This window comes from Amphiura filiformis, chromosome 8 (assembly GCF_039555335.1).
Source record: "Amphiura filiformis chromosome 8, Afil_fr2py, whole genome shotgun sequence".
Classification (NCBI taxonomy): Eukaryota; Metazoa; Echinodermata; class Ophiuroidea; order Amphilepidida; family Amphiuridae; genus Amphiura; species Amphiura filiformis.
The window spans coordinates 28291951-28310422 of NC_092635.1; the positions used below are offsets into that span (position 1 = coordinate 28291951).

General features: G+C 37.2%; 1 protein-coding gene across 1 annotated transcript in view; it reads right to left on the bottom strand.

The window, feature by feature from the left end:
* The window catches only part of LOC140158904 (adhesion G-protein coupled receptor V1-like), a 122152-nt gene that overhangs the window by 29029 nt on the left and 74651 nt on the right, over positions 1-18472 (bottom strand). The window contains exons 60-79 of the mRNA XM_072182173.1: positions 18269-18389; positions 17612-17735; positions 16965-17103; positions 16548-16742; positions 16051-16162; positions 15530-15653; positions 14997-15139; positions 14029-14462; positions 12986-13231; positions 12261-12410; positions 11152-11375; positions 10391-10547; positions 9738-9800; positions 9472-9574; positions 8517-8630; positions 5791-5972; positions 5304-5483; positions 4484-4733; positions 3034-3195; positions 1167-1357 (exon numbers count right to left, since the gene is read on the bottom strand). Of these exons, the coding sequence (XP_072038274.1) occupies positions 1167-1357; positions 3034-3195; positions 4484-4733; positions 5304-5483; positions 5791-5972; positions 8517-8630; positions 9472-9574; positions 9738-9800; positions 10391-10547; positions 11152-11375; positions 12261-12410; positions 12986-13231; positions 14029-14462; positions 14997-15139; positions 15530-15653; positions 16051-16162; positions 16548-16742; positions 16965-17103; positions 17612-17735; positions 18269-18389 (3414 nt within the window). The remainder of the gene's footprint in view (positions 1-1166; positions 1358-3033; positions 3196-4483; positions 4734-5303; positions 5484-5790; positions 5973-8516; positions 8631-9471; positions 9575-9737; positions 9801-10390; positions 10548-11151; positions 11376-12260; positions 12411-12985; positions 13232-14028; positions 14463-14996; positions 15140-15529; positions 15654-16050; positions 16163-16547; positions 16743-16964; positions 17104-17611; positions 17736-18268; positions 18390-18472) is intronic.

Genomic DNA, 18472 nt, shown 5'->3' on the forward strand with positions numbered 1-18472 from the left:
TCTGAAAATCCTTTGAAACTCAAAATGATTTTTTTCATAAGACCATTAAACCATGCAATATACTATAACAAAAGTATTTTGCTAATTTGCATTTCAACCTAACATGAAGACACTTCCTACACACCACATGATAACTTGACCTTTTTAATTCTAAAGTATATCATAGGCATATCAAAATTGCCTAGACTTTTGAAAGTCCTAATTGTGATATAAAATTGGATCGATTGAGCCCATATTTATTGAAATCGAGCTATGAGTTTAAAAATATTGGACAAGACTAAGTCTTGTCCAATATTTTTAAACTCATAGCTCGACCAATAAATATTGGGCATAAAGCATCCAATTTTATCATTATTATGTGTTGGATCCAATATTTTCACACACTTGGATCCATCAAAACATAATAATGACACAATCTGGTCCATGGGGGCCAAAGGCGGCAAATTTGAAACAGAGATAAAGGTAAAAATATGGAGTAAAAATCAATAAAATACATAAGAAAATAGACATCAAAAATTTCATAACTTTAGAACCAAGTATGCTAGACCTTTGGTGTTTTCAGTAACTCAATTTTCAAAAATGCCTCCTTTGGCCCCCATGGACCAGATTGTGTCACAATTTACAGCCCCATTCCCTATAAAAATGTTGGTATCAGAAAAAATCTCATATTTTTTATCATAACCCTAGTGAACTTTTAGGCCTGAAATACGTTTTGTTTAGGCGATATGAATAAAACACTCACTGACCACAGAATTTCCACCAAAGACAAATTCAAGGTAAACCCTACTTTATTTGACATGTACATGTCTGGTAGACTTAAAATACCGTAATGCATTTTTAAGTTCAATTACTGTGTTTTTAATATTTGTGTAGACGCTGAGGATGATAATATGAAATATCGGACCATCAGCCAGGTACGACTGGACAGAGGGAAACATGCAGGAAATGGTATTTTAAAACATTTTTATATCTTCAGTTTTTCAGACGAAAAGTTCATGATATTTTTGGGAAAATTGTAAAAAAAAAGCCCCTTTTTTCAACAAAAAAAAAAAGTTCTACAGTCGGGACTACCGAGACAGTCGGTCACACAAGGACAAGCAAAGAATCTTTTTTTGGCCTAAGCTACATGGCACACACATAAAGATTATAATTATGCAGCTGCTTACCCTAAATATGACAGGAGTGTCAATCAGGTTATAATCTTGGTTCACAGTTGCATGTGGCTTTGTTGCTGCATTGCCCAATGCTTGACCAATAGTATTGGTGACATTAGACGGTTCCCCTGTCACCCTGCTTTGCCAAATCTCACCACCACCGACAGTACGCACCGTTACACGAACCTCACCATGAGTACCTCCTACAATGGAGAAAAACAAACACTAAGTTCATGTAAATGTTATTTTCAACTCCCAAAATTCATGTAAATGTCATTTTCAATTCCTAAACAGTCTTGGAAAAATAAATTCAACCTAATTCAAAGACATAGTGCTAAAAATCCCTGCGTAACATACAACCTTATAGAATAAGCCCCACCAGAGCAGTTCTTCAGGGGTGAACCAAACGTGCCTGGTTATCAAATTAATCGGTGATAAATTTATCTCTGAATTTGTCTGGTGGTAATTGATGCAATAACATTAAAACATCAATTAGCACCTGTCAAATTCAGAGATAACATTGTCTCTGATTAATTTGATAACCATGCAGGTTTGGTTCACCCAGAAGAACTGCTCTGGTGGCCTTTTTTAATATGGGGAAAGGGTGTACCGTATTAATTCCAATAAGCGCCCAGGGCGCTTAACAAAGTCATTTTGGGTGGGCTCTTATTTTTTACCTTGTTTACCTATTTTTTTCGTAGGGGCGTTTCTAATAGTTTTTCTGATGCAGAAAATGTATTGCAAGTTTACGCAGGACTCGTAGTCCTGCATCAATTTCACTGTATCGACATCTATCTGTCACTTCAACATGAATGGCACCCTTTAGCAAATTGAAAATACCCTGGGTGGGCGCTTATTGGGGCATGGGTGCTTATTGGAACGAATACGGTACTTTCTATTTACATCACTATTAATTTACTTCCTTTTGTCATGATTGAGATTAACTGTTCTATTTGACTCACATGGAAAAAGGTTAAAACATATGTGCCCATCCACCACAAACTGGTCGTAAAGTCGGCATTTTCCATTTTGAGATACAATCAAAAACAGTATATGGATTTCTATGTAAAATATAGTAGGAATTTGACCTTTGATGAACCATAACTTCACTTCCAGATGTCAGATGAAGCTGGTTGAGGTGTCATTTTAAAGCTGAAAGTGCTTTCTTTCAAAATCTGCAATAAACAGAAAATGATCTAGAGCCGACTTTACTACCACTTCGTGGTGGATGGTCACATATATAAAGAGATTCAAAATAATGTTATTGTATTTTGCCATATGTTGGTTAAATGTATGGCACATGCTTTGGATGATAAAGTAGTACCCTCCTCTTAATGCCGTTACAAGTTATATCCTTTTACTATAAGAAGGTCATCTAGTTGACCAACGCTATGGTAAGAGGAAGTATCATGTTTGTGAAATAAGTAATATAAGGCCATCTGAATTTAATAATTTGTCTCACAGCCCTTCCCACTTAAAAGCTATATGCGGAATGCGATTTTTAGGTTTTTTTTAACTGTGGGATGAAGTTTTGACAAAAATAGACCACCTTTTTATCTCTCAAGGAGGTTTCACTGTGGTCAAGATGAAGAATTTTATTGATATTTACGATTTAGACTATTTTGACATCTGGTAATGTCAGATGTGATAAAACAGTGAAAAAAATGAATAACACACAATAAACTAGCAATATTGCTACTGCGCGAGGACTTTGAGGCGAATTATTAAATTAACATGGCCTAAGAGATACAAGCTTTAACCATATTAGGGCCAATCTGTATTTGAACCAGATCTGTTTTGTAGAAACCAATACTTTCACTTTTATAGGGACACTCTACACACCTTAAAAAGGGTACATAACATATTCTATATAGTTTACCTGTTCTTTGGATCACCAAGTTGATATACTTGCAGCTGCCTGTGTCTGTCTCCGGAGTCAACATCAGGTCAGGGGTCAAGCTGAGTACACCATAAGGGTCATTACTGCCTTCTATCAAAATTTCTGAGATGGCATAGAGTGAACTCAGTCTGGGACTCAGTACTGCACAAATGAAGATGACATGTAAGAGAAGAATGCACATTTGATTAGTTAAATAGAGATTTTATATTTCAGATAAATAACATTTTTGCAATTTTAGGGCAAAGTAGTTCATTTCATATTTGAATGTCATGTATTCTTGCATGGTCTGTGCTGTGTGGGGAGATAAAACTAATACATAAACTTTAATAGAAACACTTTCACTATCATGGAGCCAAAGAAAACAAAACTGTCTTCTAGAAACACTCTCATTAGCCAAGTAAACATCAGACAGTCACTACTGTATGATGATTCATGAATTCATTCAACTTATTGGTTTTCAAACTTATGATGATCACAAGATTCAAAATCATATGTGACATGATCAATGGGAATGAGTCACATGTTGACCCTGGTTGAAAATGAGTTATACATCTGTTTCTAAAGAGGACATTTAGAGCTTTCGGAAACTGAAAATCCCATGTTGATACGAGTTTTCTTTGCAAAGTCACATCAATTTATCAATCTTGTAGACAAGATATCATCACAGCATCACCATCTGCTGAAGACGCTAGTCGGACTAGTGAAAACGTTCCAGGTGAGCGAAAAATAGTGTAGTGTTGAAGTTAAAACTTTAATTCAATTTATCAATCGCTGAAAACAATATAAAACAAAAGAATTCTAACACTTTCTTTGCTAATATCTCAAAATCAATATTAGCGATATCCGACTCATTTCCCTTTATCGTGTCACATTTATATAAAAATTCATATCAAAATATACACAAAGAGAGACGTAACCGAAACATTATACAAAATTACATCATAAGTATTAATTCAATTCATGATATATTGTACAGAATGGTCATAAACATGACATAATTACTGAAGGGGGATATAGATCATCAAGATGAATAAAGTAACAGGTGGAACTGATGGAACTGGTGGTTACTGAAAAGGTAAATGAAAATTCCCACCTGATAGCTTCCACAGTGAGTTTTCAAACTATTAATTTGTATGCTGGAATACCAGCTAGGACATGGTTCTGGTTCTGGTTTCTGGTTTCATACAGTTCAACACCCCAAGTGGGGAAAAGTGAACCGGTTGCGGTGTGTGTGCTTTTTGTAGCTTTATTACTTGAACAGCTGCTGTAGCTGAGCTTTGAATGTGATTGGATCAGATATAGTTATTGTGTCTTCTAATGTGATTAGTGATTGCAGTAACAACGATTTACCATAAACACTCAGCGATTTAATAAGGTTTGCAACAAGATATTGATGGGACTGTCCCTCATAACAAAACTAAATGTGTACCTGGTTGAAGAGAAGAGGGCATCCTTTCTACCCCAGTGATGTTCACATAGAACACCTTCTCTAGTTCTGGTACATCCTCCTCCAAAAGAGACACAAGTATAGTTGCTGATTGCTGCTTAGCTTCCATAGTTAGGACACCTTTCTTAATGTTGACATAGTCATGGCCAGGTAAAGCAGTGTATGCATGGGTTTGATAACCGACTCGTATGCTGCCATAGGTACCAATAGATCTCTCCACGGTGAGTTCCATCTACAAGTGTGATCAAACAAAATATGTGAATATAGTAAAATCAGGTAGACTTTTGAGGAACTGTTACTCAATTTGACTTTATAATTCAATTTGAAGCTTTCTAAAAAAAACCTGCTTCCACCTGGATTGGGTAGAATACGATCCAAGTGACTGCCTGCAAAGCTGATCAAACCATCTGGACCATCACTCTTAGCAATGTTTTTGTTTGTTCATTTTGGATGTGCGCATAATTCTATGCATGCCTTTGCTGCATCCCATAACCTCCTTGTGGATGTGATGTCATGGTAGTTGAGTCAAGGGAACTTGTTTGTTTGTCATGTTATGTCCATTCAATTGAATTTCCAAGTCTAGTCATATGGGGATTAAAAATATTCCATAACATTTTCTCTCCGCCCCCAAATTTGAAGATATGATATAATCAAAGACAAAATTAAAAGATTAGTTTGCATCTGAAGTCAGGGCAATGGCAGAGCGTGATTGATTGCAACCATGCTCAGTACAGCAATTTTGGCCTGGTTGACAGGACGTCATACGCAAACTAGAAGTCTTGAATTATAGCATGACACATACCTGTTTGTTAGCTTCTTGAACTCTGACCTGTCTTGACCCTTCAGCAAATGCCACAATGCCGTATGAATCTATGGCAACAGTTGTGAAGTCATCATTGAGTCTGGCGCCACCAGCAGCTGGGCTCTGGGCATCCGTCAGGTGAACAGCAAATAGTTCACTAGCACTGCCACTAGGATTTAACTGTAATAGAAAACAATCAAAGTAGTCAATTTGTAGTCATTTTGGAGTCTTTTAAACTTGAGCAAAAGGTCCTTAAAATATAACAAAAAATACACAAATTTAAGATGAAAAATATCAAGAGGCTTATCAATGTCGAGGATTGTAGACATTCAGATGAAACATGATATTTTACTTTTTAATAAAATGAGAGAAATTGCGAAACCTTGATGCAACACCAAAAGTTTCCACACATAAATGTTACATCTAACAAAGCCATAATCTAACATGTATAAACTTATAGATAGATAACATTTAATTGGTAACTTACAATAATTTGTATTGCGGCTTCATCTTGTCCATGGGTCATAGTAAGAGATCCAGATACAGGAGATATGATGCCTTCAAAATATCCATCAGGTACCTCTCCTATCTCATAACCATCCTCCCACAGAATGGAGATGGTTCCATATGCACCAATACGCTCTACAACTAGGCTGACTTCTAGTGACTCTGTTTGGATGAAAAGATGTAAACAAAATGATAAACAAGGCGGTTCTCGAACCACGAGTCTCGCCTGCTTTTGTGACCGCCTGCTTTTGCGATAACAGTTGGTAGAGAGGTAAATGAATTTAGCGGTTATCGGCTGGGCACGATTATCTGGCCGATGGTAACTGTACCCACCAAGTTTCATGCCCATGCAACAGTTTTTACTAATATGACCTCAGATGACCCTGGTGGCCCTGAAATGACCTTCTAAAATTTTGGCTCTAAATGTTGACTGTACCCCTCGTGCTAAGTTTCATGCCCATACGACAGTTTTTACTAATTTGACCTCAGATGACCCCTGGCGGCCTCGAAATGACCTTCCAAAAATTTGGCTTTAAATGTTGACTGTACCCATCAAGTTTCATGCCCATAGGAGTTTTTACTAATTTGTCCTCAGATGACCCCTAGTGACTCCGAAATTACCTTCCAAATATTTGGCTTTAAATGTTGACTGTACCCACCAAGTTCCATGTCCATCCAACAGTTTTTACTAATTTGACCTCAGATGACCCCAAAATGACCTTCCAAAAATTTGGCTTGAACTGTTGACTGTACCCACCAAGTTTCATGTCCATACGACAGTTTTACTAATTTGACCTCAGATGACCCCTGGTGACCCCAAAATGACCTTCCAAAATTTGGCTTTAAATGTTGACTTGACCCACCAAGTTTCATGTCCATACGACAGTTTTTACTAATTTGACCTCAGATGACCCCTGGTGACCCCAAAATGACCTTCCAAAAATTTGGCTTTAAATGATGACTGTACCCACCAAGTTTCATGCCCATACGAGTTTTAATAACTTGACCTCAGATGACCCCTGAGTGACCTCGGATGACCCCGTAATGACCTTCCAAAAATTTGGCAAAACCAAAGAACTATTTCATCAAAGTAATAAATCAAAACAGAAAGATGCTTCCTTTACGAGTTATCACTCATTGAAAGTGCTACTTTGCTATACTTTACATGGAAAGCGACTATCTTAAAGTCGTCATATTTCCTTAATTACATGACCGATCAAGCTGTTATTGGGATATGTGATGCACAGTTGAAAATTAATTATTAAAAGATTTGGTGACCTCAGTTGACCTTGTATGTTACCTTTGACCTCACGAAATTGGAAAAAGTATGTTGCGCTGAAAAATCAAATTTGGCAATACCAAAGAACTATTTCATCAAATAAATTAAAACAGAAAGATGCTTCCTTTACGAGTTATCACTCATTGAAAGTGCTACTTTGCTATACTTTACAAAGCGACTATCTTAAAGTCGCCATATTTCCTTAATTACATGACCGATCAAGCTGTTATTGGGATATGTGATGCACAGTTGAAAATTAATTATTAAAAGATTTGGTGACCTCAGTTGACCTTTGACCTTGTATGTGACCTTTGACCTCATGAAAATCTAATCAGGTCGAGTACCTCTGGCCACGCAACTCCCCACCAAGTTACGTCACTGTACCCCATACGGATCTCCAGATAATCTGTTCACAAGGTATTTTGCTTATTACGCATATATTATGCAAATTAGGTACTTAATTACCATATTTTACGCTCAAAATCTAATCAGGTCGAGAACCTCTGGCCCCGCTACTCCTCATCAAGTTATGTCACTGTACCCCATACGGATCTCCAGATAAACTGTTCACAAGGGTTTTTTGCTTGATACGCATAAATTATGCAAATTAGGTACTTAATTAGCATATTTTGCGCTGAAAATCTAATCAGGTCGAGAACATCTGGCCACGCTACTCCCCACCAAGTTACGTCACTGTACCCCATACGGATCTCCAGATAAGCTGTTCACAAGGTTTTTTTTGCTGATACGCATCAAATACGCATAAATTATGCAAATTAGGTACTTAATTAGCATATTTTGCGCTGAAAATCTAATCAGGTCGAGAACATCTGGCCACGCTTACTCCCCACCAAGTTCGTCACTGTACCCCATACGGATCTCCAGATAATCTGTTCACAAGGTATTTTGCTTATTACGCATAAATTATGCAAATTAGGTACTTAATTACCATATTTTGCGCTCAAAATCTAATCAGGTCGACACCCTCTGGTCATGCTACCCCCTATAAAGTTTCATCATCATAGCACTTACGGTTCTCAAGATAACGCGTTCACAAGCTTTTTCCGAACACACACACACACCCCCCCCACACCCACCCCCCCCACACACACACACCATAGTGATTACTAAGTCTCTCCCTGAACATTCAGGCGAGACAAAAAGCATTGTTACTGGAAGTTGATAACCAAGAATAAAGCTTCATATGGCCAAATTGGGGACTGTTCATTATATATACAGAGGCATCACTACTAGACTTTCTGGCTAGCCATGTTTTAGTCACTATCAAACATGATTTTAAAACACCTTTGTTATCATTTGTCATAAAGCACAAGTGGATGCACTAAAATAAATAATTACAAGTGTATACATTGTGCTGATGAATGAATTATTTGGTGTGGGAAAGTCATTAAAAGAGACCATCTCACCTTCATTGAGAATGGAATCATCCAATCTGAATCCAACCAATGAGTTGGCTGCATCTTGAGGTACAACAATGAGGGCAGTCTCACTTCCAGGTTGAACAACTGGCTCCACTGTAACTGGTGATGAACAAAATAAGATTACAACATGTTAAAATGACACTTTAACTAAGAAAAAATTGCTGCCAATTAGTAAATCGTGGAATAAGGATACTTCAGGATAGTAGTCGCCACGCCTCTATCTTAACCCTAATTCTAACCCTGATTCAATCCTTATTGTAACACTAAATACAACCATAAGTCTCATGTAATCTTTAAACCTAACCCTATTCCTACTTTCATGTGGTGACGGCAGTTGTTTTGAAGTCTTACCATGGATTGCAGGTTGTGTGGGTCAATAAGTGATCTTAATCTTAATGTAGATTGCTCACATTTAATGTGAATATCTCATCTAAAGCAGAAAGAAACTAAATTTTGATACAGACACCCTTCCATCTATCCACCAAGATATGAGATTAGACCCAATCGAAAACGGATTAAAAACTGCCTTGTGCGTAACCCTATATAGTAAATTGGCTGGTTTTGGAGACAAAAAATAATGCACTTCCAACATTTATCAGCAAAGCCCAAAATCAGAAGGTAATTTGTGTCTTTATGCTTCAGCGTAACAAAAGTTTGCGCACATTGCACTTGGGGCGCATTATTAGAACAATGCATTAGATGCAAAACATAAACGAAGTTGAAGATTACTGGGTGATTTGACCAAATAATCCGGAGGTGCACTATTTTTCCCTCCACAAGCGGCATGCAAACATGGTGGATTCAGGAGCTGTTCTCCTTAGGTCTACGACAGTAATCAATTTGATTAAGAAAGAGACTTATGGATTGCCATTTTATGAGCCAGAGTTTGTTACACAGTTCATCTAGTTAACAAACTAACTATCTTCAGTATACAACTTACCACCGGGTGGACCAAGGTACTGTAGAGTGGTAATGTTTACAGTAAAGCTGGTATCTCTCTCTAGGAACTTGTTATTGTTGAGAAGGTACAGAGATTCCGTGCACTGTAAGAAAAAGTGACAACAAATTATATAGTTACTATTATTATTATTATCATTATCATAATTATCATTGAAATGTAGCTGATTTCTAATTTTTGTTTTCTCTTATGGTCTTCATTTCAAAATAAATATTATGCATAATTGATTTCAGTAGAAATAGACTTACATATTGCATTCCAGTTCTGCATGTCATATCTCCAGTGCTGGGCACATATGCTCCAGTAATACCCTGGTAGAGAAAAAAACAAAAATAAAAGCAACTTGTACAAAGAAATCAGTATGATATAGCAATGAAGCAGTAAGACGGGAAAAATAAGAAGTAATGCTAATACAGTCGGCTTCTATCAAACTGAAGACATTGATGAACTGAGTAAGGTATATTGCTGATAGCAATTGCTGGGCAAACATGATGCATGCTGGGAATGAAAAAGGCTCAAAAGCTATAGAATTCATCACCTGTGACGGTGAATTTGAGCCCTTTCCATTCCCAGCATGCATAATTTTAGCCTATAACTCGCTATCAGCAATATACCTTACGCACTTTCAAATAACAAGCCCAGCTAAGGTAAGAGATGGCTTCAAAACCAAACTGCCGGGTGACTGCCAATGCCCCAGTGGAACCGACAATTAAACTATGTTCTATTGTTCCAAACAACAGAAACCAAGCCTTCTCTGGTTCTGCCAGAACACTGGCTATCGACAGGTAGTTGAGTTTTGAAGCTATCTATAAGTAGCAAATTGTTATTTTTAGAAGTTTTTATCTCAACTTCGATTCATTCTAGTAAAACAACAAACATGAAATGACCATAACAGACTTACCTGATTGTAAACAAGACCCCATCTAACCTTGACATCACCATCAGTGCCTGCTAATCGGGACACATTAAGTAACAAATATCGTCTGCCGTTATTGTCTATCTTAATGGCTTGATTCTCATCATATACAGCAAATACACCATGAGGATCATCATTGGGACTGCAAAAAAGTAATATTTGCAATTTAATTGTATTGCACTTGGATCACCACTTTTATCACACCACTCAAACCCTGTTTTCACTTGGTAAAAGAAGTTGCACTTAGTTCACCTACATCATAATAAAGTTCTTTATTAGGTGTAATTACATACTCAATGACTTGGTAAGTAAATGATAAATAAATTCGGGATTTATATAGGGCATTTTTCCATAGCATTCAAAGTGCTGTAATTTTGCTGCCACTGGTTAATCATCAGAATCAGATTGCATCAACTAGGCCGGTTGCAGTCTAACCTGGTACAAACCTATCCTAACTTTGATTGTAACATCCACCAATTACAATACAATACAACCAAGCATTTATATAGCACCCTCCATGGACCACAGCACTTTCCAAAAGAACATATATAATAATAATACAATATCTGTGCAGCTCCCTAAATTCCATTGGGTGAAGGAAGTTTTTGATAACCAAACAACTAATCACCGGAGATCCTGGAAAAAACCTGCGAGCATGGATCGGTATAAACCAAAATACAATATCATTTGTCACCTCATTGCTATTCCTGATCAATCACTTCTTTTTGAGAAGAATGGTGACTTACTTAATATAAAATGTTGATACATTCAATTGAGGATCAATCTCAGCTCCGCCAACTACTCCAGTTAATACCATTGTAAACTTCTCCATGAGTTCAGGCTCAAGATCTGACAAGATGTTCAACATAATCTGTGACTGGGCCATACCATCTTGGATAAACACACTGCCATTAGCAGGAGACACATCTGACATCACACGCCCTTGCCTATCTCTTGCCTCCCATAATATCTGCAAAAAAAAGAAGTTTGTTTAGCTTATCTATGTCAAAGTATCATCATCATACAGTAACTTTTACAACACTTTTGCCTTCATAACAGTTTTCTATTCTAGGCTGCAAAGGCAACCTGCACAGACAGAGATACACACAACAAAGAGGAGCGTGGCCGAGCGGTTAATGCATTGGACTGTGAATCCCAGGGTCCCAGGTTCAAAATCTGAGTAAGTTCCGCTTGAGCTCGGCTGGCGCTTTGTGTCCTTGTCCGCTTGGGCTTGGCTGGCTCTTTGTGTCCTTGAGCAAGTTCGGAGGGTACTTTAAGCAGTTGGTCCTGTGTACATGTATTTCTGACATTAATGCAGTGTGCACGTTACAGAACGTCACAGGCTATTAAAAAAGAGCAGGGGATCATCCCGGTATTGTTGACTATACTTCAAAAATACACTCATCTACTCTAGGTTCCAGAGTAAAAATAAGTTCAGCTTGCTGTATGCAGTGCAATAATACTCATACATATAAGGCCTGCACTGATAAGGAAGAAGAAAGAGAAACACACATACACACACCCCCCACACACACCCTCGCGTGAGGCAGGAAAACAAGGACCTCATTTTTCACTTTATTTAAAACATACTAACCGAGGACTCACACATCCTTTCTTAATCGCCATACCGTGGACCTCACTCACACACACCAGACAACGTACTATCCAACCGTGGCCCGTCCTATACCACCCATAGGTGGACCTGTTTTAAATGCATTTTTACGTTATTTGCGATGTCCTGGATATATTTAAAAGACAGAGGACGTCCACGGTCACCGGGTGTCCTCATTTGTCATGTGTGTATCCTTGTGTGTGTCCTCGTTTGCCTGGCTACGTAAACGCAAATCCAACTTACTGTGACATCACCAACAACCCCTTCCCTGCGTCTTAACGGAAATGCAACTCTTGTGGATGGAATGCTATCAGGTGGCTCATCAAAGTATCTTGGTTGTATAGAGTCAGCATAGAATTGGATCACACCGTTGGGGTCACCATACTTTTGGATCTGTTCAACAGGAAGTAAGAACATAATAAGGTTTTGGACTGGATGTTCAATACAAATTTACAAAAAATTAAAATCAATTGATAAAAAATAAATAAAAATTAAAAAACATATTTATACAAAACATTAGTAATTCTCTTTATTGATCTCTGCTATTGTAATTTACCAGGTTATATTAACATTCTAGGTCTGGTCACCTGGCACACCATAGTAAGATACGGCTTGTCCCTAGCATTTACTTTGGTCAGATAAACTCTAAATCAGTTCCTTGTTTCAGGACAAATCATTCATTTTTAAGGATGGCTTCAAAACACAATGCCGCGCCACTCAGCAGCACTCTGGCAGAATTGCCAGTTGGGCCTGGGTTCCACTTTTCGGAATACAAACCAGTTAACCCTCCGTTCTGCAAAGGTACAGGTAGTTGGATTTTGAAGTCCACCTGTAGGTATCTTATATCCTTGAACATTTTCTTGTGTTTGAGAATCTTTTCTATTCCACAAATATTGATTGAGAACACTACTCAATCTATATCCAGTGCATCTGATTAAATACAAGCAACGTATACAAATTACACTTACTGTAAGAATTGCTCTGTTAGCTATGTTATTAATTTCACCAGCTCCAACAATCTGATAGATTTCTACAATGTAAGTTTCTTCCACTTCTGGACCCGAGTATGGTTTCACCCTCAGTGTGAAGTCCTTGGAACCTCTCTCACTCTCAGCAAAGGTTACAGAGCCTTGAAGCTGTCCAGTAGGAGTTGAGATATCTTCAGGACTCTGTAGAACATCTTCTGAATTTGGTCCTAAGAGTCTCCAACGAACCTTGATAGAAAATAATCATTGACTCAATCAATAATTTACTTTACATGTTGATTACAGAAGAATACTACCTATTATACAATGCTGCTCTATAGTCTGTTTTGTCTCAAGTTGAGAGAAACGCCGTGTTAGATATCAGTGGCAGATTTGAATTGCTTGGGCTAACCTAATCTACCTAGGCGCATGTTTACACAGGTAGAAGGACGATTTGTCCGCATGCTGGTGACAAAACCGCATATATGCAATAATCAGGGATGTAAGTAGGCCTGAAGAAAAAAAAATGAAATCTGGAAAAAAAACCTGGAAAAAGTGTGTGAATTTGGGCTAAAAAGCCCCAAAACAGGCTGAAAATAATACAAGTGCGGAAATTTGGCCCAAAAATCTGGAATTGCAGATTAATCCAGAAAAGTTACACCCCTGAATGATTTGAATCTGCAACTACAAAATCCAATATAGCGTTACTCTTAATTTGAAATCAGACCCACTATAGCTACATGTAGGAAATCTTAGTTTTAACTTACGTCTCATAGCGTTTAATTATTAAAGCAATTATGGTAACTTTTAAAAATTATTATTATTAATATACTGTAAAACAATTGAATTTACATTAATTTTTACAGCTTTTGCTAGAGACTCCAATTCCTACATTAAATTGCCAATAATTTAATTATTAAACCTACTGATAGAGCAACTAACTTAATTATGCCAGTAAGTTGATGTTTCCAATTCATGATAAAAAAATTGCTGTGAAAATAATTTGTTTTACAGTATGTACTCTACAACTGTGAGATTGAGATTACCTCAGCTCCAACAAGATACTCATCCATGCCTCCAGTTAACTCAATTGTGAAAACCATATCCCTGTTTCCACCTGGGTTGGGTATAATACGATCCAAGTGACTGCCTGCAAAGCTGATCAAACCATCTGGGCCATCGCTCTTGGCAATCACAACAGTTGCCGTCTTATTGCCACCAAGTACAGCACCTCCTGTTGCCTCAATGAGTGTAATTTCAAAATATTCAGAGAATTCTTTGACCTGGTCATCTATGATTGGTATGGATATATATGCTAATGATTGACCATCCAAGAAAATGACTTCCCCATCTGTGAGAGAGTAGTCCATGCCTCCAGGAGTGGCTGTCACATTCCTTGATTCAAATCGAGCAGTGACATGACCAAATGTTCCAGCGCTTCTTACGACTGGTATCCTAGCTGTGCCTACATTTTCTTGGACTGAAAGAAACATAAAATCAAAATCAACATAGTGTGATTAGAATTACTTCTACGATGCAAGTACCATAAATAAGTAAATAAATTGGTCTTACACTGTGACCCAACATTTGTAGTACACTGCTAGACCTACAAGGCTGTGCACTTTACAGAAAGATCATGGCGATGATCATTCCATAAACCATGCCAGGGATATGCAATTCCAAATCAGTGCAAACCCTAATTGACCTACATAACCCATCACAGCCAGGATAGTCCCAGACCATTAGCAGTAAGTTCCTTGTGCAGTATCACACTACCTCAATTTTTCCACAAGAACAGAAATTGACATGGCAGGGGGCTTGAACTTGTACTGTCATACACCAGAGTCGATTGATCTAACTGGACCATAAAAGTAGTCAGTTTTAGGTTTCAAAATATCTTTATTTTTTTCTTCAAATATGTTATAAAAAGGTATCAAAAGTACTGATATCCTGAGTTAATTAAACATTAGACAACTCTTCTGGAGCACCTTATAATCTTATAGTGTGAAATTACCTTCAAAGAGAGTAGTTCCTGCAAACTCAATGATACCTTCAGCATTATCATTCCTCTCTATAGTGACGGTCTTGAGTGACATTGGACCCAGGATTGGTGGCAAGTCCAATGATAGTCCATTGCTTGGAATAAAATCACTGTCTCTGTATAACAACAATAGATAAGGATAATAAATATGCGAATAAAATGGTGCAGTTCAACACAAAACATTCTTAACAAATCTTCAGAAAAGCTTTCACACCTAGCAAACATCACATTTTACTGTTGCTATATTCAAGGACACAGGTGTATGTGTCTTGAGCTGGGTCAATGTGTGTGTGTAAGCTCCAAATGTAGGGACCGGTTGCTTAGTAACCACAATATGTAGTGTGATTTTACTAATTAATTTTTTTAGTCGTGCTTACTTAGTTTACAATGTCACATGCTTGTGGAATATTTGTGGGACACATTCAAATGTACATGCAGCTTTAGAAACTTGAATTAAAAGTTAATTTAAATTAAATTAAAAGTAAAGTTTGTCAGCTTTCACTTACCTAGCTGACACAAGTCTGACATTGGTTAAGTTAACCAAAAATGCTTCAGGTCCTTCAGGGATATCATCTGGTAAAATATCGATAAAGATAGAGACCTCATCTATGCCTGTGTTGAACACCAGATCTGAAAAAAAAAAAACCAGTGAAGATGGTTAACTTTGCCAACAGATGCTAACTCTTGACTTTCTTACTTTATGTTTAGAAAGTGAGTTGCTACTTATCAATCAGGATATTAAAGTCCATCAGTACATCTAGACTCCTAACAATTGCACTGTTACGCATGTTCATCAAAGGATGTTAGTTATCCATATTTTTAACTGATTATTAATTATTAAAAGTAGGTAATTAATCATTGTTTTCCTTTTACAAATGGAGGAGCCTTTTTGATGCACCCAAAACTTAGTGTAGTGTCTGTAAACTGTCAAATAAAAACAATGTCAAAAACAAAACAAAAAATCAAAAGCCAAAATATGGTATGCAATTAACAGAGATGAAGAAGCAAATATATTCCTGTTACATACCTCCAGTTGTAGTTGTGTAGTCTAGATCTTGTAAAGCTGAATCAGGAATAGTTGTATAGCTAACACGTACATCGCCCAGGATACCTGCATTGCGGAATACTGGCAACCGCACCTAAGGAGAAAGAAAGCCAGATTCTGAATCATATGATAAATAAGGGATGGTTTGATTACATAACACATGGCTCTTTACTTTAACAGAATTAGCACCCATACATCCTTATTGAGGTTATATTTTGGGGTAAAGGTTAAAGTTACGATTGGGTTTCAGGTCAAGGTTGAGGTTAGGGTTGGAGTTCGGGTTGAAGTTAGTTAGCGTTGAGGATAAAGTTTGGGTTAAGGTTGAATTTAGGGTTGGGGTTCAAGTTTATACAGAGGTCAGCACGGGGGCTTAAGGTTAGGGTTAAGGCGAGTGGTTGAGGCAAAGGTTATGTTTGGATTCCACGGTTATGATTGGAGTTAGGAGCAAAGAATATTTTACCAATATTTTCTTTCCCTACCTGTCCTCTGTCTTCATTCACTGTTACTTGAGCCATACCAGCAAACTCAAATATTCCATGTGGGTTATCACTGGCAACTACAGTCACAGATGCCCTGTTAACATCAGGGTTAGGATCTATGCTGGCACCTCCAGTTACTGAAGATAGTTGTAGAGTGTAAGTAGTGGGAAGCTCTGGTACTTGGTCATCCAGTGTCTGTTAAATTCAAGTGATACAAATTGAAAAGTCATTATGACAATGACAAATTTCAGTGAACCGTATACAGCACACTAGGCTGAAATAGAATCCTATTAATGACTAATTTATAAAAGGCTTGTAGTATAATCAAGCATGACATTTTCACAATCTACCATCTCCCAAAGTCATGAAAATTACATGTATGCATAAATAACTTGTTATATGTGATTTCTAATTCACCTGCAGCATGATAGTAGCATTTTGTTGCCTATCTTCAAAGATGACTGTTCCCGATGTCTGCTTGAATGTAGTCTCATCTCTAGGTGTCATCTGCCAGTTGACAGTCACTCTTCCAAATATACCAGCACCACGTGTCAAACTAAAATACAAATACAAAACTTGCCTGGGTTAATACGTATTATCCTACTAAAACCACATAAAAAACAACTTCCGCACGTATATTAATATTTTCTCGCAACACAGTAGTATGTGTTTCTAGTTTTTTTATCACCTAGCACATCCGTTGAAGGCTTAGCGCTAGCCGAAAGCTAAGGTCAAAAAACGGGTAGTTTTTCAACTGTTTAATATAAGTATTCACCGTATCTCTTTTAGTAGATCCAACCAGCATGTTTTACCGCACACTGTGGAATTGTTTGTGGACATTTTGGGTACTATCCTACTATTTTATAATTAGAAGTATGTGAATTATTAAAATTGCCTATTAAAACTATGCATTTGTGACTATAGTACAGGATTACCAAGACTGATATGCTACAACACATACTGACCACAACAACAACATTCTTATCAAAAGTTGATTTCACAAGTTATTTTTAACCAAACAAACAAATAAGCAACAGCAACACAGCCATGTAGTTTTTACTTACTGTACTATCACAGTTCCATCGTGATCATCCATTGGTTCTCCAACTAAGATACTCCTTGACAGAGGGAGGACAGATACTATACCAGAAGAGCCTGTATCAGCTTGGATAACCACGGTAGCTGTGCCTGTATTATATAAAAAAGAAAATTCATGATATATCAGAAAGGTAGTATCTAAAAAAATCATACTACAATACAGTAATGTTGGTGGGACTTTAAATTACAACTGTATCAGGTAGTAACATGTGCACATCACAGATAACAATACAGTTTATTATGAATACAAATCCTTTCAATTTGACATTCTTTCAATTTGAAGTCTAATTCAAGCTCAAGACCTACTGAAAGATTTACTTTTTTATTAATCTGCCCAAGGTCTGTTAGGCATTGCTAGGCTTGCATCTTTTAATATTGTACTTGAAGTGTTTCAGTTTCCGCTGCTTTTTGATGATCAGAGCATAAAATATTTTATAGATAGGAACCAGTTTGAGAACATCTTGAAAGTGGTAACTTTGTTCTTGTTTGCTTTTCTCTCTTCAACTTTGAAGTGATTCCAGTTCCAGATCTGCTAATAGCTCTGAAATAAGACACATTATTCCTTTCCAGGGATGTGCTTGTAGATTAACTTCTGGTAGTTCTTTGTTCTCGTTCACACATACCTTGTACTGGTGAGATTTCAGCATCATATGTTACAGATACAATAGACAGATCAAATCTTTCTTCTCCTTCCAACACCGAGTCTTGCACAGCTTGTAGAGTCAATGGTCTTTTGGTGACACCCTAAAATGGAGGAAACAATTCAGCAATAGATTATTTATTATAAGGATGTTACAAATGAAATATCTGTCTACTATGTTTCATAA